This window comes from Lepidochelys kempii, chromosome 14, assembly GCF_965140285.1.
Source record: "Lepidochelys kempii isolate rLepKem1 chromosome 14, rLepKem1.hap1, whole genome shotgun sequence".
Lineage (NCBI taxonomy): Eukaryota > Metazoa > Chordata > Testudines > Cheloniidae > Lepidochelys > Lepidochelys kempii.
Window position 1 is genome coordinate 18,269,639 of NC_136393.1, and position 21,143 is coordinate 18,290,781.

The following is a 21,143-nucleotide window of genomic DNA, read 5'->3' on the forward strand; positions in this document are numbered from 1 at the left end:
ATTTTTCCCCTTATTGTTTTTGTATCCCCACAGCATCAGCTAACAATCAAGCATCAGCAATCAGAGCACCAGCCACAGGATACAGAACAACAGATACTAAGACAGTTAAGATGAGCACACAGTAAGCTGGGGATGTGAATGTGGAGAGGAAGAGAATGCCAGGTGCAGCCAGGCTGGGGCAGGAACTGCTGGTCTCTGAGCGTCATGCCATTAAGAAGTGTTTGCAATAAAGCCCTGATATACGGGTGAACTCTGATTAACCAAAACCAAACATCAGGCACTTCCCCAGGTCCTGTCCTTTCCAATTTACAACAGCTCTTAAATCCAGCAGTCTATACTAAGAGAAAATCCATCGCATGCTCTCCTGCCTCTCTTTGAGCAGGAAAGAAGTGAGTAGTCAGTCCTCAGCCACCAAATGCTTTCCTCGGTCTCTTTGCCCCATGGCCGGGCTTGGAAACAGCCTGTAAACATGTATGCACCACACCTCTCTGAAGCATACTTTTAAAAAGTAAGTCTCTAGGTGTTATGGTTGCAAAGAAAACCTCAGAAATGTTACCTGAGTAATTGATGTAGCGATGAATCTGCAGAGAGCCTGGGATAATAGCTTGGAGAGGTGAAGTGCCCCATTCATCTCAGTGAGGGGTTAACTCAGATCATCAAATGTGATGATCATTTAAGTGTCAGCAGTGTTAGCTATTTCATTCCTCATGTAAAAAGGAGAGGAAGAGTCACAGATTTCCATGGTTTACTGTGAGCGACAGCCCATGTTGGTGCTGCAGGTGGGAGGCATTTGGGAGATGCTGTCGCTCCTTAACTTCCCCCTTGCTCAATATGGAGTCAAGCCTATGGAGCCTAGCAGAGCCTATGGGCATGTTCAATCTCCGCTGAGGAGGGGCAAAGCTCAAGGAACCCAGTGGAGCTAAGCCATACTGTGCACACAGTCATATTTTTAACATCTGCACACTTTACTGTGAGCAACACCTCATTGTGGTGACTCCCATGGGTGGAGCTTATTTTGTGAGTGCAGCATCACCACCATTTTTCTCCAATCTGATCCCTGCCCTATGGTCACATTGCAGTGACCTTCCCTCCAAGGAAGGCTTAAAGTAGCTCCTTCCAGAGCCAGTCAATGCTACTTCATGTGCCTACTAGAGATGGTGCTCTGCAGGTGGGGAGCTGCTAAGCTTTGCAGGATGAAAGCTTGCCAACCCCGGAGTTATCTGATTCATTCTTTAAGAGTCCCAATCCTGATTATCCATATGACCTGGGGGACATGTGAAATACTCAGCTGAATGTTTCAGACATTCCAAAAGTCCTATGGATAATCAGGGTTGGGGTCCTTGTCATAAACATACAGCTAAGGGTAACATAAAATCCCTCCTTTGCCTGTAAAGGATTAAGAAGCTCAGATAACCTGGTTGGCACCTGACCAAAAGGACCAATAAGGGGAGAAGATACTCTCAAATCTGTGGGGGAAGGTTTTTGTTTTGTGTTTCTTTTTTTTCCTCTCCGGGACAGTGAGAAACCAGGGCAGGGAAAATACATCTCTTAAAGCCATACCTGAACTAAGCATCTAAGATTACAAATTGTAAGTAATAGGAAGGAAATGCGTTAGATTATCTTTTGCTTTAGCTTGTGAATTTTTCCTAGGCTAAGAGGGAGGTTTATTCCTGTTTGTTTGTTTTTGTAACTTTAAAGTTTTGCCTAGAGGGGAATCCTCTGTGTTTTGAATCTGATTACCCTCCATTCTGATTTTACAGAGGGGCTTCTTTTACTTTTTCTTTAGAATAAAGTTCTGCTTTTAAGAACCTGATTGGTTTTTAATGTCCTAAAACCCCAAGGGGCTGGTCTGTGCTCACCTTGTTTACTCTCAAGTCTCCCCAGGAAAGGGGGTGAAGGGGTTTGGGGGGATATTTTGGGGAAACAGGAACTCCAAGTGGTCCTTTTCCTAAACCTTTGTCTAACTCACTTGGTGGTGGCAGCGATTCCGTTCCAAGGACAAGGAAGAATTTGTGCCTTGGGGAAGTTTTTAACCTAAGCTGGTAGAGATAAGCTTAGGGGATCTTTCATGCGGGTCCCCACATCTGTACCCTAGAGTTCAGAGTGGGGAGGGAACCCTGACAGTCCTTAAAGAAGGAACCCGAAGAAACTACAAAATCAAATGCTTGCTTCAGGCAGAATCCAGCAATAGGTTCTGATGCACTTAAGTTCCACATACTTTGACGCAGGGGCATTCAGGTTTTATGTGATCCATGCTGCCAGCAAAGCCCATCCCAAAGAGAGTTGCTTTACAAGCAAACAAGAACAAAAATGTTAGGAGCATTGTACTGGAACTCAGGATCCAAAATGCCAGTTCTGAGAGGGGAATACCAGCATCACAGACATAACCTGAAATGGGTTGAGGAGGTCAGAGTTTGGCTTTGGTAAACCTGAGGCAATTTGGATCTAGGTTACATTTTATCTGAACCAAAATTTGTGGGAATTTGAACAAACATTTTTTGTTTAGGGCCCCTCTAAAGAAATGGAAGTTGGAAAGATCTATCGGATCATCTTTTCTATAGCCTGTCACTGCAGAAATGTACTATCAAGTATATTCTTAAATGCTTTGTCTAATTCAGTCCTAGACATCCCAAATGATGGGGTTCCCCCAGTTCCTTTGAAGGACTATTCCAGAGTCTTGCTATTAGTAACATTTATAGATACAACACAACACATTTTTCAGGAAGGTGAACCCAGTAAGGGAAGGAAAGAACAAGAAAAACTACCTCCCATTACAGAAATGGCATCCTGAAATGTTACCCAACAAGCAGTACCAGACAGGAAATGAAGAAGAATAACATACCAACAAATGACTGAGAAAATGTACGTAGATGGATTACCCAAATAAGAATTTGTCCAGGATGCCAGATCAAATACACCCATCTCTTGCAAAAAATGACATCTTGGGATCTTTTATGACCCCACGTGGCCAGGACCTGGATTTACTTCTCAACTGAACTATTGCTGTGCCTAACGGTCAAATCTGCTGGAGCTCTAATAACCAGTTCACAATGATTGCTTTCATAGAATCATAGAATATCAGGGTTGGAAGGGACCTCAGGAGGTCATCTAGTCCAACCCCCTGCTCAAAGCAGGACCGATCCCCAATTAAATCATCCCAGCCAGGACTTTGTCAAGCCTGACCTTAAAAACTTCTAAGGAAGGAGATTCTGCCACCTCCCTAGGTAATGCATTCCAGTGTTTTACCACTCTCCTAGTGAAAAAGTTTTTCCTGATATCCAACCTAAATCTCCCCCACTGCAACTTGAGACCATTACTCCTTGTTCTGTCATCAGCAACCACTGACAACAGTCTAGATCCATCCTCTTTGGAACCTCCTTTCAGGTAGTTGAAAGCAGCTATCAAATCCCCCCTCATTCTTCTCCTCTGTAGACTAAACAATCCCAGTTCCCTCAGCCTCTCCTCATAACTCATGTGTTCCAGTCCCCTAATCATTTTTGTTGCCCTCCGCTGGATTCTCTCCAATTTTTCCACATCCTTCTTGTAGTGTGGGGCCCAAAACTGGACACAGTACTCCAGATGAGGCCTCACCAATGTCAAATAGAGGGGAACGATCACGTCCCTCGATCTGCTGGCAATGCCCCTACATATACATCCCAAAATGCCATTGGCCTTCTTGGCAACAAGGGCACACTGTTGACTCATATCTAGCTTCTCATCCACTGTAACCCCTAGGTCCTTTTCTGCAGAACTGCTGCCTAGCCATTCGGTCCCTAGTCTGTAGCGGTGCATTGGATTCTTCCGTCCTAAGTGCAGGACTCTGCACTTGTCCTTGTTGAACCTCATCAGATTTCTTTTGGCCCAATCCTCCAATTTGTCTAGGTCCCTCTGTATCCTATCCCTCCTCTCCAGCGTATCTACCACTCCTCCCAGTTTAGTGTCGTCTGCAAATTTGCTGAGGGTGCAATCCACACCATCCTCCAGATCATTTATGAAGATATTGAACAAAACCGGCCCCAGGACCGACCCTTGGGGCACTCCGCTTGATACCGGCTGCCAACAAGACATGGAGCTATTGATCACTACCTGTTGAGTCCGACAATCTAGCCAACTTTCTACCCACCTTACAGTGCATTCATCCAGCCCATACTTCTTTAACTTGCTGGAAAGAATACTGTGGGAGACAGTTTCAAAAGCTTTGCTAAAATCAAGGAACAACACGTCCACCACTTTCCTCTCATCCACAGAGCCAGTTATCTCGTCATAGAAGGCAATTAGATTAGTCAGGCATGACTTGCTCTTGGTGAATCCTTGCTGACTGTTCCTGATTACTTTCCTCTCCTCTAAGTGCTTCAGAATTCATTCCTTGAGGACCTGCTCCATGATTTTTCTGGGGACTGAGGTGAGGCTGACAGGCCTGTATTTCCCAGGATCCTCCTTCTTCCCTTTTTTAAAGATGGGCACTACATTAGCTTTCTAGTTCATTTCTAAAAATCTTGCGGACCCTTCTCCCCCACATTCTCTCACATGCACTTTCCTTGCCCTGTCCCTGACTCCTCCAAAAATAACGGCTCTAAAACTTCCACAGTGCAATCACAGCCAGTAGTGCTGAAGAAAGGAGTCAGAGGAGTAAAAGGCTAAAATGTGGCAGAATGGGATTTTCCCTCCCAAATAATTACAGAATCAAATATTCATGAGCAGCAGGTATACTGCTGCACTATCTGCACATTCCTCCACCTGCACTTCTGTGTTTTCAAGGCACTGACTGATGCAGTTTCATATGAGACAGAGACAGAGGGAAGAAAGTTTTCAGTTTTCTTACCATCCCTGTATTATGTAAAAATCATTTCTCCTCTCCCTTTGTCACAGCTAATTTAGATGCAAAGCAAGCTCCTCTGTTGGAGTGACTCAAAGCACTAGGAACGGTGCAGGATGGATTATTATTGCTGCTTCTCCAATTTTGAGGGAGCTCAGGAGCTTGTGATTACTGAAGTAACAAGTTCCCCCCCGCGGCCACAAATTCCTTATGCACCACAAATAGTTTGCAGCAAGGCCTCCTGGGAAGAATTTCATTTACATACACCCTATTACAAGGGCTGGCCACATCCTGGCTTAGGCAGTGTTTGATAAAGAGATACCATACAAATGGCAAGTCTGAGCATTCATGATATGGGATGGGGGCGGGAAGAGGGAGGGTTGAATCTCTGTGCTCTTAGCTACAATGTGGCGGTGGGGAGAGCGAGGAGGTTGGAAGGGGGAGAGAGAGAGAAAACATATGAAAAGAGAGCAGTCCTCATTCTGCTCAGCACAGCAGCCTGAAAGTTCACACAACGAGCAACATGCTGCATACAAACTGTTAATTGGATTTCTGAGCCTTCTACTGGCAGTGATCGAACTATTAAAATGTGACTTCCTTTGTAATCCCACCATGATGAGAGAGGAGTATCCAATAGGGCTGAAAGTGGGATCTATTATTTTTACTTAAAGAACTTGTATTGGTTTCATTTTTCCAGTGAATTTTTTTTCTTTAAACCGCCCACAGAGTTATTTATGGAGCCTAAATCAGAAAAGATCTGGTCTTCTTGAAGCACCTTCCAGTTCCTGAATGGACTAGATCTCACTATCTAGATGGCTTTATGCAATAAAGAGGACAATGAAAATGTAAACATAAATAGAAATATTGAGGTATCTAACTCTATTGGGATTTGCACAAGTCCCTCTGTTTTGGGCTTTATTTGGGTTCTTGCAGAAGCCAGTTGTGCAAATCTGCAGTTAAGAGACTGGAAAGCAGGTTCCCTGCCGTATTTGATTTCACAGACAGAAGCATTTCCATTTTTGAAAGTTGAGTTATTTTTCTTGAAGGTTAAGAGACAAGTGGTCTTTTGCTTTTTACTAAGTCATCTGAGTGACACACTCATTCTGTGGTGATGGAAAGATGGGCCTAAATTTTCAAAAGTGACTAGAGATGTTAGCTGCCCAATTTCAGCCACTTAAATGGAGCCTTGTTTTTCTGAAAGTGGTGAGCACCCGCCTTCTGAAAATCAGGCTCCTCTACCGTGTCAAGTTGGGCATTCAGAAACTGAAGGACCCAAAATGATTAGTCATTTCTGAAAATGTCGGACAGAGATTTTAAAAAGGGTCAAAAGCAAGAGCATAATTGGAAATGGGCCTCCGAAAAGCTGACCTCAGCATCATGGTCCATTTTCAACAGAAAGCTCTGAAACGCTATTTTAAGTGGGGCCAGCTCCAGGCACCAGCTTTGCAAGCAGGTGCTTGGGGCGGCATTTAGAATGGGGCGGCAGTCCGTGTCCCACGGCAGCAATTCGGTGGCGACTGCTTGGGGTGGCAAAGTTGGTAGAGCCGCCCCTGATTTTAAATCTAAAACTTTCCAAGACAGTGTAGAGTTCTGAACTCTATACTGAGGACTCAGCACTTTTGTACTTGTGTACTCTAGAAGCCCTTCACTGAGCAAAATAGGTGTGTCTCAAGCCTCTGATAAAAAAAGCATTCCTTGTAATAGTGATGGGCAATCTAGGTCACCAGACAGAAGCCTTTACCTTTTCTTCCCCCCTCCCCCTCCAAGCCCTTCCCTCCTCACAGGTCTGAATTCCTTAAATCATGACTTTTATTAAATCCCAGCATGGCTCAGATCACAGCTATAATTTTTCTCTCTCCCCAACTTCCCACCACAAATCCATTCTAAGTGAGTGACATTTGCAAAGTGTATTTTCACGGCCCTCCATAATCCCTTCAGAATATTAAGACTGCATTACTTTGTCTTTGGTTACATTAACTTCAATTTTCCTTATGAGTAAGTATTTGGCTAAAAATTAATATAGTGAAGTTGAAAAGAATCTTATGATAGGAAAAGACTAATTTCATCTCTGGCTGCTCAGATACCAGAGTACATTGGGGTTAATGTAATTAACTTACAATTTTAGCCTGGGTTGTGTACATACACTGAATTTCCCTGCTGGAAACAAGATTAGATTTTATTACACTATATATCCTGGTTATCTTCACCATGCCTCTAATATTACTTCCCTCAATGACTTCAAGGCTCTCTGCTGCAATGAAAATGCAGAACCATCTGGTACTGAGCCCATGCAGTTTATTTAAGGATTTAATTAAATGCTCTAAATGGTGAGCTTCTACGAATTAACATTTTAAATGTGACTTATTGCAGGTTTAATATTGTCTTAATGCCAACCTGGGAAACTCCATAGCCAAGTTGTTGACGTTTAAATTGAATTCATCTGGGTGGCTCCAGGGGGACTCATTAATTAATCTAAACAACTAATGGGGATTGGTTCTGACTTTTGATGAAGATTATTTACAGAGACAATTTGCAGTGAATAAAGAGTCACAGTAGGCAAATGTTTAATTGAATTTTAAAAAAAGGGACCTCATTGTCTTCAATATCAGGGATGCATCTTGTGAGTAAGCTTTGAAATACACTGAAAGGGGATGATTGCTTAAAGCTTTCCTAGCTCAAGCTAATAACAAAAAGAATGGGTAATTTCATTTGCCTGTGTAATTTGCGGCTTGTAAGGGGACAACAGGTCTGCCTGGCTCATAGTTTACACAGAAACAACGTTTCCTAAAGGAAACTTTGTGTGGTACCAAGAGCAGGTTTCTCTGCTCATTTTTACTTCGTATAGCAGAATGCAGGATTTTCCATCTAAACAACAGTTGGTAGAACTAGGGTCAAATTCTGCTCTCATTTATACCAGTATAAATCCAGAGTAACTCTAATGAAGTCATAGAACTTACTCTGATTTGATAACAGTGTAATCGAGAGAAAAAATTGGCCCATTGTCTCTTTTCTATTCTACTGTGCACAAATGGAAATCAGCCCTCTGCAGCTCATATTGTGCCATCAGCCTGCCAGGGATTGACATTTTGCAACATGGTTATTTTTCCAGTGAAGTATAGTACCAAAATAGCACCCATCTCTCTGTCTATTGATTTACAGCCATCAAAGCACTTAATCTATTGTCTTAAATACTGCATCTTTCAGATTCATTTTCACTGAGCTTTTCTTTTTTACTATTTCAAGTTAAAAATTTGTGTTCCAGTAGCACTTAAAGACTGCAACCAAGATGGGAGTAGTGTGGTGCCAGGCATTGAGCATACACATAGTAAGACAGGAGTGCCTGCCCCAAAGAGCTTGCACTCTTAACTTTTAATATTAACCTTTAACCACACTTAACTTTAAGCATATTAATAAACTCATTGTCTTTAATGAGAATATTCACATGTTTAGAGTTAAGTACATATGTACACGTTCGCAGGACAGTATTCTAATTAGGCAAGAGGGACAGAGGATGAGAGAAAGGAATTATGCCTCAATTTTGCATCTGTAAAATGGGGATAAGAGTGATTAAAAGACTTGTTCAATGTCATGCACATAATGTCTGTGGCAGAGCAGAGAACTAAACCCAGATTCCCTGAGTTCCAGACCAGTGTCTCAACCACAAGGCCATTCTTCTTCTATTTTGAAGTTGCCAGAAATTTATTTAACTAAATGTTAAGGATGTTTCAGTAACTAACAAATGTTAATGAGGTGTATGCAGCTATTAATCTGTGATCAATGTTTGCATTTGTAAGAACTTCGCCTGTGTACACAGAACACACCCATTTTATTCCCAGTGTTGTTTTAGGCTATTCCAGATGAGAGAGACACACATTGCTCTCTCCTGGAGACTTTACTTCTGTTTTTTCTTGTAGCTGGTTTTCCTTAATCTAAAATAAAAGTAATTAAGATTCCATGGTCTAACTTAATCCAGGACTTCAAAAGGTATTTGTTAGGTGGTGGTTCCATCCCATGAACGTCTGTTCAGTCAGAACAGGACTTAGACCTCAAACTCATCTCACAGATGACCCCAAAAGCCTTTAGATCTTGGGTAATGACTTTGGGTCACTTCTGATTTTGTCTGCTTGAGAGTCCATCCAAAACTTAACTAAATATTTTATTTCTGATTGTGAAGACTAACGACATACAGATGAGTGGCATGGCGATGCAGTATGCCCATTTTGGCCAGGATCTTGCCCCTGCTAAGGCCCTTTTGTGATGTTCTGGCTGCCCAAACAGGCTATAAAGTTGGCTCAATCACCCAGCTGAGAACTCCCTGCCTCTGCACCTCCCTTTGCATCACAATTCTTGGCATCAGGGACACAGCATGAACACTGCTGTGACCCAATGATCCCTACTTGGTTTAATAGTCCCTTGGCGACTATTATCAGCCTGCACAAGTTAGAGCAAATCCTAGGCTGCTTTATATCGCTTCAGAGGCCAGAGTGACCCTCAGTCACCACCCCTAGGCTTGTGGGGTGTGTGTACTATATAAAGCTATCTTTTCCACAGCATGCTCAGGTCTGCACTTATAGGCGCTCAGCCAGACCCAAGGATCAAGCCCATTATCTTCTCTGATTTATCTCGACTTATGGTTTAAATTTTATTTTTGATAATATAAGAATCTGTCTTGTCTGAAACTAAGAGCTTCCAGACTTCATTTCTTTACATGGCTGGGCACAACCAGAATGCTAATGCAGAAGGGAATTGATGGGGAGGATACAGTAAGAAGATGTACATAGCCATTAAGTCAAGGAGACTAAAGCATCCAGTCCTGATCAGCCCTGTTGGATACTGTCTAGAGCATTGCCAACGGCTCTGATACCTAGAGAGGAGCTCTTTTATGCAAACACCTCCAGTAACAGCTTTTGTGGATCTGACAGACAGACTGGTTAAAAATTATACATTCAGTGGGTATCCTGTAGAGAGAGATTGTTCAGCACATCTGAAGAGGGGAGGTGGAAACTCAGAAAGAAATTTTGAATTGTCTGAAAGGAAAAGGCTCTCAGTCAGACAGGATGAATCCTAAAGGCAGTTCAACCAGTATTCCTTCCTACCTTCTCTGGGAAATTGAAGAGGGAATTCAACTTATATGAAAGTAGACCAGAGTCAGGAGGAAGATAAATCCCAAGGGACGTGATGAGAGGCAGAGACTCAATGTAGATGAGAGGATGGTCAGAGAGTAGTGCTTTCCAATGGAGTGAAGATCTCAGAATACATAATCTCTCCTATCTTTTTTGTAGCTCATAGGTTAACTTCCCCAGGCTTCTCTTGAAGTGATGTGGCTAAAGGTTAAATTTTATTTTCTGTAATACCTCTCTTTCTTAGATTAACTTGATGTTAAAAATGTAAGGTGTTTAATAAACCAAAAGATAGCTTGCTATAGCTAATTTATTTGAAAAGAAAGGGTCCATTCTGATAACTTTCTCTCTGAAATTATCTCCATCTTCTAATGAGAGGTAAGTAATTCACTCATCTGGGTTACAGCCTATTACCTGGTCCTGGGCAAAAGGAAGGGGCAGAGGTTTCTGCCCTAAGGGGTTCCATCAGGACCTGGAGGTACACAAGGACCTGAAAGTAGAGTAACAGGTAGTGTTACAGTAAAATCAAACAACAGGCAAGTTACCATCTTACCTGTCCTTTAAAGAATTGCACATTCTCATGCAGAACCCAAATAAACAGAGCAACTGCTAACTGATAGTGGGGCTCATATTTTTGGTATTTCTCCTTGCTTGTGTTTGACCACTACTGCCATCAGCGGAAATTAGAATCCTTTTTATTTTTTCCCCATTGGTGCACCTGCTTCTGCTGTTTATTCTGTACCTGAAGTCAACATAATCCTGTTGGTCCTATCACAACTGTGGAATTGCCATGTTTCAGCACCAGTTGATCTTTCCAAACCATTAGTGCCTGAAGTTCACTCAAACAGTGCTACCTGCTTCATTGCATCATGGGAGAATGTGGGTGAATGCAGGCAACCCTGCATAATTTTTATTTAAAGACATGTTTTAAAAATCTGCTAGAACCTCTGAGTGAAATTTGCCTCACTCTCTGGAGTGACATTTCTGTGACCCAAGAATCCAGTGTTTTAGAATTAAAAGAAGCTGCATGAGAAAATAATGAAGTTTAATGCCTGGATTCAGCCTTTTGGGGAAGAACATTGTAACCAATAGGCCATGTTCACATCTTACCATTTCTTCCTTCACATTTCCAAGATCTGTCCCTTCCTCTCTATCCCAACAGTTATACTCCTGATTATCTCCCATTTCAATTCCTGAAATGTACCCATTGCTGGCCTTCCAAATACCCACATCACCCCCTCCAGTCTACCCAAAATACAACCACGATAACTATCTTCCTTGCCTGTTGGTCTGACCACATCTGTGAGTCTCTCCTCTAGCTCCTCCTCCACTATATCAAGTTTCAACTTCGGATCCTCACTTACAAGGCTCTCCGTAATTCAGCCCCAACTGACATCTCCCATTTAATCGCTTTTCTTATTATCCCAGCCTCCAACTTCATAGTGATATCAGCCTCAAAGCCTAAGTTGTCTGCTTCTCCCTCAGCCATGCTACCCTCATGTACAGAATACTGTCCCATTACAGGTCCTCCAAGCCACCGCACTCTCTTGATACCGATTTCTTCCCCAGTACCTACAAGAATGGAGTCACTAATAATTATTATGTATTAAACTACCTGTACCATCAAGATCATCAGCTGAACCAAATAGCTAGCAAACTTACTATGTGCTGTAAGGTAACATTTGCTACCTATACTTGTCATGTGTCAGTTTGGACCATATTGGGGGCAGAGACTATGCCTTTCTGTTTTGTCTATAAAGTGCCTGGCACACTTTTGAGGACGGTAGAAATAATACTAAAATAGCCCTATGACATGAGTGTTTTAGTTAAATGGATAATCATGACAGGTTTTCCGTGCACAGGGAGGGCCTACTGATTTCCCTTGGACTCTGTTGCTGCTTCTTCAACATGGTTCCACAACCTTTGGCCAAGGAAGCAGCTCCCTTTCCCCAGGAGAAATTCCCACCCCCTGCAAGCTCGAGTGGGAGGAGAAAAGGAAGAGGCTAATGCAGTAGATAGTAGGGATGCTCAAGATGGGGAGATTATTTACATCTCATCTATTCCTGCCTGCAGAGTTGGTAGATTTTATATTTTGCCCTGAGCACCTATCTACCTAGTTATGGGATCCCCATCCTTCCCGCAGCTAATTTGAGTCCTTCATCTGGTCTCTACTGATTTCTGCTAGTCTCTGTTGGGTCAGCTGGAGGGCCAGTAGCTCCAGGGGCCAGGACACCAATAGCCTTTTTGTTCTGTTCTAAAACCCAGTTGCCAAGTGGAAACTGTAGGAACCAGCTGAAAGTTTTCCACTATAGTATCCACTAGAGGTAGGTTTATATGTCTCAGAAGACCACATAGCTGGTTGCTTGGATAGGGCCTGTAAAGCTCTGCTTCCTATTTAACATGAACAACACCTGACTCGGTCAGTAGGCCCATTGACGTTAGTGGAACTGCTAGTGGAAGGAGGTTCCACTCATCGCTTGTGAAGGTTCCAGAATCTAACTTTGCAATTCTAGTCTCTTAAATCTCTCGTAAATTAAATATACTCATTACATTTAACAAAACCCCCTCCAGTTGTGTGTGAAAACGGGATGCTTACTGAGAGGATTAAACAACCATGCAACCAAAAGCTCACAGTCCCGATAAAACCAAAGGCCTCACCAGAACTCTGCCTGTAGATGGACGCCTCATTAATAGTTGTGAAGCTAACACTAGAGAGAAACTTGAAGAGCTGACAGCTATTGGGGAGTCTTGCCCTGACATCTGATAACAAGAGAAAATGAATCATGGGGCTGCGCATCAGAAATGATTGACTGGTCGCTTTCCCAACAACGGTCTACAGCAAGTCCACATTTACAGAGAACACAATATGGCTGGCACTTTCAAATCCTTGCTCATGCTAGTGATTCTTACTCACACAGTAATCTCATTGATTACAAGTGTTCCAGGATCGGCTCCTATTTCAACACTCATTTCTGATATTTGATGCATTCTTATTTAAAGTGCCATACTACTATATAGAGGATGCCTTATAAGGTATCCCAGACATACTTGTCAGAGATGCCATTTTTTCCTCGCTTTTAATATATATTTTATGACATTTTAATAGTGGTTATTATTGTATGAATCATCTCCTCAGTAACCCAGGTGAAGCCAGTGGACTTTAAAATACATCTATCATATACTATGTCTGCAAAATGTATAGAGATGGGACCTAGCTACAAAGTGGAGACTGGATCTGAACTTTCACAAACTCCTGTGATGTTTTGTTTTCCGGGTTTTAATTCAGGCCATTATAAAAGATACTTATAAAGGGCCAGTGACAAAATTCCTATCTAGCTCAAGATCCAAATTTCAAAGTGTGAGGATTTTCAGATCCAGGATTCTGATTCAGGCCCATCTCTCCGTAGGATTTATATATTTGAAATATAGTCAGAGATGGATTCCATCAAGAATGTTTTTGAAAATTAAATCTTGACCAAAGCTGCTGACATTTCAAGACTCAGGTACTGTAGCTCCTCTCTTCTCCATTGGGTACCAGTACATTGCTGCTATAGTATGGTCAACTTTTAAAAATATATAATACATATTTTAAATTCTTAGCTCCAAGCATGGTTTGTTGTACCAGGACCATTCATTAGGAACATTCTGCTAACTTGGTAACATTCAATATGTATGTAAGTCTGAGGTAAAAGGATGTACACAAACAAAACTTAACTAAAAATCTTTCATACTAAAATTCCCAGCTTTCTGGAATATATTTTAATTGTCACAGAGTTTAGCAATGTAAAAATGTCCCATTATTGTGCAAATTCTGTCACACTGAGTTATTAGTAAACTTCATCTTCAAAAATGTTCAATTAAACCCTGATCATCTTGCTGTGGGAGGCTACCTTAACTGAAGGCCATTCACACACAAGTAGATGTACAGAAACATTTTTTTCTGGGATGGTTCAAGGACTTCCTAGGGAAACAGGATTGTTTAGTTTGTGCTAATTTTTAGTTAAGGGGTAAAAACTGATTCAACAACATGTTTTCTTTTTGTCTTACCTATACTCTTCTCTTATATTGGCAAAAAATATGGTTATGCTGAAATGCTGTATGACATCTCTACCACTTTGTGCTGGAAATGGCCCACCTTGATTATCATGCACATTGTAGGGAGAGTGGTCACTTTTGATAAGCTATTACCAGCAGGAGAGTGAGTTTGTGTGTGTGGTTTTTTGGAGGGGGGTGAGGGAGTGAGAGAACCTGGATTTGTGCTGGAAATGACCCACCTTGATTATCATACACATTGTGAAGAGAGTGGTCACTTTGGATGGGCTATTACTAGCAGGAGAGTGAGTTTGTGTGTGTGTGTGGGGGGGGGGGGGCGGAGGGTGAGAAAACCTGGATTTGTGCTGGAAATGGCCCAACTTGATGATCACTTTAGATAAGCTATTACCAGCAGGACAGTGGGGTGGGAGGGGGTATTTTTTCATGGTCTCTGTGTGTATATAATGTCTACTGCAGTTTCCACGGTATGCATCCGATGAAGTGAGCTGTAGCTCACGAAAGCTCATGCTCAAATAAATTGGTTAGTCTCTAAGGTGCCACAAGTACTCCTTTTCTTTTTGCAAAGACAGACTAACACGGCTGTTACTCTGAAACCTACCACTTTTGTAACAGTTTGGATGAAATGTATCATTCCATATCCAGTATGTGGTTTAAGTATAGCAATAAAAATAGAAAGTTCACAATACAATTTTTCAAACAAATATTCACAGATAGTTTTTTGGTAGTGTCTACCCAGCTCTAGGAATTAGCCACAGACAACACAACTGAACAGCTTTAAAAAACAAACAACCACGTCCTTTCCCCTTCAAATAAAACAACAGCATTTAAAAAGAGAAGCCCTAGCCTTAATGCTTTGCTATGAACCAAATGGAATTCTACCGCTGAAAGACCCAGCAATCCTTTGAGACCTTTGCAAGCCCCAAGAGGACTCACTTATAAATCTGTAATTTTTCAGTTCATCCCTTTAACAAACTGTCTTAGTCCTGGAGTTTAAATTGTTCTATTAGTTGCCATCAATCTAGGATATTCATAAGTCCTCCCCACCCCCACAATACCTTAGTATTTGAGTGCCTCACAATGTTTTTAATGTAGTTGTTCACCCAACACTCCTCTGAAATAGTCCTTCCCTATTACCCCCATTTTACAGATGGGAAACTGAGGCACAGAGGCCTGGATCCACAAAAGGGCTCGGTTGCCTAGAAAAATCACTGAAACAACACTGTGATCCACAAAGCCTGAGCCAGGTGCCTAAGCTGTCTCTACAATGCATGGAGAGAACTAGGTGTCTTAGAAAGCGATCCACAAAAGCCACCATGCTTGGTAACTCCCCATCTAAGCATGCCAGAGGGGTGTATGCTAAGCCCCACCCATCTCACAGAGTTATGTGTGTAAGACTGGGCTGCAGGGACTGCTAGCAAACCACAACTGGGAACCTACCTCCTGGAGTCATCTCTTGTGAGAATGAGTTAGGTGGATGCCTCATTCCATATAAAATGTCTGGAGGAGGAGACAGTGGTGCCCACCCATAACTTTTAGCCCAGTGATTACAGCACTTACCTGGGATGGGGGAGACCCGGGTTCAATTCCCCCCTCAGGCTGACGGGGTAGAAAAGTTTTGAACAGGGTGCTTTAACCACAGAGCTATGGGATATTATGATGAGGGGCTCCCAAAGTTCTCCTATTGAAGTGTTTTCACTGTGTAGAATAATGAAAGAGTGATTGGAGCAGAGGGACTAGAGCCTGGGTCTTCCACCTGCCAAGTGGGTGCTGTAACCACTGGACTCGAGTCTCTCTCTCTCTCTCTCTCTCTCGCCCTCTGGCCCTAAGATGGACACTCCTCCACCTCACTTCCCCCAGTTTGTGGATCACAGAGGGCCTCAGGTGGGAGACAGATGTTCAGACGCATAGAGTGAGGCAGCAGCGTGCATGCTCCAGTGCAGAAATGTAGGCACTGAGGAAACTTTGACTTACGCACAGAGTGAGTTTAGGTGGCAGCCTCACAGGGGTTTTGTGGATTGCAGGGGTGCCTTCATAGATCTGGACTAGAGAGACTACAGTACATGACTATCCAAACTTACACAAGGAGTCTTTGGCAGAACAGAGGATTGAACATGGGTCTCCCAAGTTAGCATCCTAAGCTCTTGGTCATTCTTTCTCCCTTATCACCACTTGCAGAAACTATGAAGAGAAAACTTCTTTTAAACCTTTCTGTGCCTCCCCTCTTATGCAGCCGAGGAGACATCAACCCATAAAATGAAGTGATGTGTTTTTTTTAAATGAGGGTTGGGGAAACAGATGTCACAATTTCAATTTTGATTAAACAAAGCTATGAGACTGACCTTCTCTCTCTCACCAAGATCTTGATTGTCTTTGGTTTTAAATTCAAAAGCCGCATCCATGTCCTGGAAAAAAAAAATATCGAATTTGCATTATTTTCAAGTTTTATATCTGTGCTTCCAGTAATAAAAGACTGAATAGTGAATATTAAGATGGCTGCAATTTTGAGGTGATTGTTTCCTGTAGAATCCAGGAGCTCAAGTGGAACGGAGCTCAATAAAACGGCAAAAAATGTTTCCAGTTCTGCAACACCTCTATTGGCTCACATTAAAGAGGGCTGATTAGAATGGGTTAAAAAAAAAAAAGGGAGGGGAGAATTTCATTATTCTCCCACGACCCCCCTCTTGCCCCCAATTTCCTTCTCTTTTCTGAAACTTTAAAAATTTTAAATTCTGAAATTTGGAAAATTTCAACCAAGTCAGTAGCTACTCAAAAACAAGGGCAAATTTTGTGAGAATTTTGTAAGATTCTGTTTCAGACTTTGAAATTTTATCAATATTTGAAAAATTTGACCAGCTGTAATAAGAACAAAGAATATTTAGCAACTATTAACCAAGGCTTTCTAAGCACTTTAAAAATTTGTCATTTTCACACCATTCCTGTAAGGAAGATACTATTATACCAATTTACAGATGAGAAGATTGAGGCACAGAGAGACAATTTGTCCAAATTCACATAGAAGTCAACAGCAAAATCAGGAAGCAGTACCCAGAAATCTGAGCTTCCAGTTTCCTGTTGTTATTAACCATTATCAATGTTCAGATCTTTGCAGAAGAAAAAAAGTTTCTCAACAGCTGCATTTCATAGCTCTCTGGCTGTTTGGGGACTAAGGCCCAGATTTTGAGAGAGACAAGGTAGGCGAGGTAATATCTTTCATTGAACCAACTTCTGTTGGTGGAAGGTGCACACTTTCAAGCTACTCAGAGCTCTTCTTCAGGTCTGGAGAAGGAGAGTGTGCTTCATTCCTCAGACCTGAAGAAGAGCTCACCAGAATATTTTGGAATCCGCTTAATTATCTTAAGATCTGCACAATAGTTATTGGAATTGGATTTATTCTCCCTGGGTAGAAGCGAAAGGCCATGAGATGAACTAAAACAGGTTTTCAAAATCATGTAGGTCTAGCAACATTGAGGGGAAATATTATCCCCCCCCCCCATGTGGGTTTATTTCCTACACTGCCTCTTTCACCCGCTAAGGACACTGCTGTCTGCAAAGACAGGCACCCATTGTGTGTTCAGTTAAGTACAGACTGTAACAAAAGAGACATCCTCTTACTGTGTGCGCTTCTCATGAAAAATGTAATTTTGTTCTCTTAACAAATAAAGGTCATTCTGACAAACAATCTGTTTGCGTTTTGTGTATGGAAGATATAACAGTAAGGGCTTTAAAAATGTAAAGAAGACAATCTAAATATTAGGGGGAGCCAAGAAGTTTGGATTCAGATTTAAACACCAGAGTTCAAGGGGTCAGAGCCAGTTGCACCTTAGGCTCATCTTCACTAAAAGTGAGATAATCCAGATGAGAGAGAATTGTTTAACACAAAAGGCCAGCTAGAAGTTGAGTAAACAGAGGCAGAATGCAAGATTTACTGGGTGAAGTTCCATGGCCCATGTTATACAGGAGGTCAGACTAAGAGGATTGTAATATTCCCTTTTGGCCTTAAAAATCTATGCATTACCAGGGCAAAGCTGAGAGCACACCATGTGTGAATAAAAAAGACAGCAGCAACATTTGTTTCAGGAGAAGAGAAGTGAAGGAAATGGTGAAAGAACAAGAAGATGAGATTGGGAATATACGTCACCTAAAAGAGGCAGACATGCAGGGCTGAATGATAGTTATCTACCTCCATATTACTTGGATTAATTTAATGAAACAGGTCCTATTGCCTCAGTTGGAGACTGTTGAACTCAACAATTCACTTTTATAATTATTCACTACTGTGATTTAATTATTGAAGGAGAATCTCAACACCACTGCTAACTGTTTAATTAAAAACACTATCAGGGAGCAATAACACCAACATGTGACATGGTACTTAGAGGAGGTTCCTCGCTGAAAACTTATTCCAATTCCTTTTCCTGGCTAAATTTGCCAATACATTCAGAATTCTAGAGAAAGGGTGAGGTGTGAGCTGCACAAAATAGCCATAAGCTATTTTTTATTTGGATTCTGCTTAATTTATGCAATATCAAGCTGGAGAAAAGGATTCTCTAGGGCAACTGGGATGGGGCTAGTATCTCTCATGGTAGGGAAACAGACAAACCTTGGATACAAGGATTATAAAGGGATTCTTCATTCAGGCTGCTAGATGCAAACAGATCCTGTGAGGAACCTCCTCCTGCTGCTACTGCTTTACCTGTTCTGTGGTTTGAGAGCCTGGCTCTCCCTTACCTTCCTCTTCATGCAATTCTTTTCACCTGTGTAAAATGTTACCACAGCTGTGAGGGCAGAATTCTGATCTAACAGAATTTCACACCCACTTTAAACAGCTGCAAATGGCTCCAGCCAGAGCCTCAGCTGGTGCAAATCAGAGTGACTCCACGCTAGCCCTCAGCACCTTCTGGGCTTTGAGGTGAAACTTCTATGTAGCGTGAGAGGATACCTTGGTTCAAGTCCCTGTACAAAGTCCTTGCGCTGGCACCTTTCATCAGCATTAAATTCATTGTAGACTATTTAAAATAAAAGAAACAGAAAACTAGCCCTTAAATGATAGTGAGTTGAGCCATTATCTTGACCAACACTGGTACTCTAGAAATATTGAGCTGTGACTAGAACAATTCCCATTATTTAGATACTTTGGAATTTTAACAGAGATCAGTGGTATTTATATAGCTAAAGGCGGAGACAAAATAGCTGCCTCTCTCCCTTTGACAAACCAGGGTCCCTGAAAAGTCCAATTGGGTCTTTGGGAATTCACGTCTTTAGCTCTTGTTGCAGGGGTGGGGGCTCAGCCCAAGCACACAGGCTAATCGTGGTTTATGAGGCAGGTAGGATCTTTTCAGGAAGGAAAGTTTGCATTAGTTTATTGTGAACTGGACTGGTTATGAACGAAAGTGATTACAGACCCCAGGGTTGACAGTACTTGCTAGATTTAAACAATCTCACTTGGTGCTCGTAAGAAGTTGAAGTGAAGATTCCTAAATTCCTAGGCTGTCTTTTTCTATTATTCTTTAAAACTCCCAGCTTTCCTGCTAACTAGGTTATATCAACTTTTTTGGTTTTAATACTTTTTAAAAAAGATGAAACTACTGAAAAAATTAAATTGCTGCCTTCTTGAATATTATCTTCCCAGTTTATTGTGTGCCCTCTCTCCCCTTCCCTTCCCGGAGAGACCAGCCATCACATGAAAATGCTTTTCAGCATCTGCAAAATTTGATGCCCAAAATAGCCCCATGGTTGCCCTAGCAACTAGCATTTATTCCCCCTCCCTCGTTCCCCCCCTTTGCATATTGCTGCATATTTCTATCATCTCTTTCCAGGCTCAGTTCATAAACACGACTGCATAATAAAGAATGTTATCACCAATGACTTACAGCCCAGCTGCTGCAAATAAGATATGAAGTGGCAGGGAAATACAATTTCATGCAGCTAGGACAACAGATTGATTGGGTGCCCTTCAAATTTGATGCCACTTCTTTAAGTCTGTCCAAATAAAAAAAAAAGTTAGTTCCCCCCACGTCTTTTCCTGGTAGAAACAGATAATAAAAGCAGGAGATAATTCATAGGGATACTCACTATGGCTGAAGCAACCTTGCCCTGAGACATTGATGATTCAAAGAGATATGTGCCTTCATCCCCATCCCCATCCCCATCCCCCTATGCTTCCCCAGCGCTTCTTCATCAAAAGGTTTATCCCTCCAGTTTGATCGTCTTTTTAATTTAATTAGCTTCTCTCTCAAATGATTATTCCTGCTCAGATTACTAGCAGGAGGGCTGTTGTAGATCTAGGTAAAACAAAACGCTGCACTCCCACAAGTGCCATCTTCAAAGTTTGATTATATATAGTTAGACAAAGAGTAATACAAAAAGCTGTGAGCAGCTCCCATGAGTAGAAAGAATTTCTAGGATCATCAGCATGTCAAGAGGAGGTGGGGTTCTTGATCTGAATCTGGGCAGATCACACTACTCCATTGTGCCATTGTTTATAGCAGGGGTCATCAATGTTTTTCTTTCTGAGCCCCCCCACCCCCACCCCAAACTCGCTATAAAAACCCTACAGCCCACCAGTGCCAAAACCACTGTTTTTCTGTATATAAAAGCCAGGGCAAGCATTTGGGGGCAGCAAGCAGGGCAATTGCCCAAGGCTTCACCCCACAGGGTTCCCCGTACAAAGCCAAGTTGCTCAGGCTTTGTCTTCAGCCCCAGGTGGCAGGGCTGGGAGCCCCAGGCTTCAGCCCCACACACAAGGTTTCAGCTTTCTGCCCTGGGCCCCAGCAAGTCTAACACTGGCCCTGCTTGGTGGCCTCCCTGAAACCTGCTCACGGCTCTCCCCCAGGGTCCCCAGAGTCCTGGTTGAGAACCGCTGGTTTACAGTATTTGGGAAAAATTCTCTGCTGGCATAGCTGCACTGAAATGCATGGAGTTGTGTCTGCTTGCATCAGAGGGGAATTCAGCCCTCCCATCCAGCCTCAGTCCCTTCTCTTTTTCCTCTATCTATATTTTAAAACGGAGGTCTGCTGGACTCTTTGCTAGGCCCTGGCGTATTGTTCGTGGTAAACTTGGTGATGCTCTCTGGCTTCGCTGTTCCTTGGACCAGAAAGAGATTGCTGTGAATTACTAATAGTGCCACAGGTGATGTCAGATTAAAGGCCTCACAA

The 21,143-nt window shown here is 42.2% G+C and overlaps 1 protein-coding gene across 8 annotated transcripts in view; it reads right to left on the reverse strand.

Moving 5' to 3' along the window:
• LOC140897602 (uncharacterized) overlaps positions 1–21,143 on the reverse strand; it is a 344,323-nt gene that overhangs the window by 262,552 nt on the left and 60,628 nt on the right. For 3 of the 8 annotated variants that reach the window (XM_078848412.1, XM_078848413.1, XM_078848411.1), the window contains exon 3: positions 16,329–16,391. The exons of 1 other annotated variant lie outside the window; for it this stretch is intronic. In XM_078848412.1, coding sequence (XP_078704538.1) covers positions 16,329–16,391 — 63 coding nt within the window. Of the gene's footprint in view, positions 1–10,269; positions 10,427–16,328; positions 16,392–19,859; positions 19,969–21,143 lie in introns of those variants that run through there. 4 more of the 8 variants (XM_078848414.1, XM_078848415.1, XR_012154756.2 and 1 more) reach the window with 3 other exon arrangements.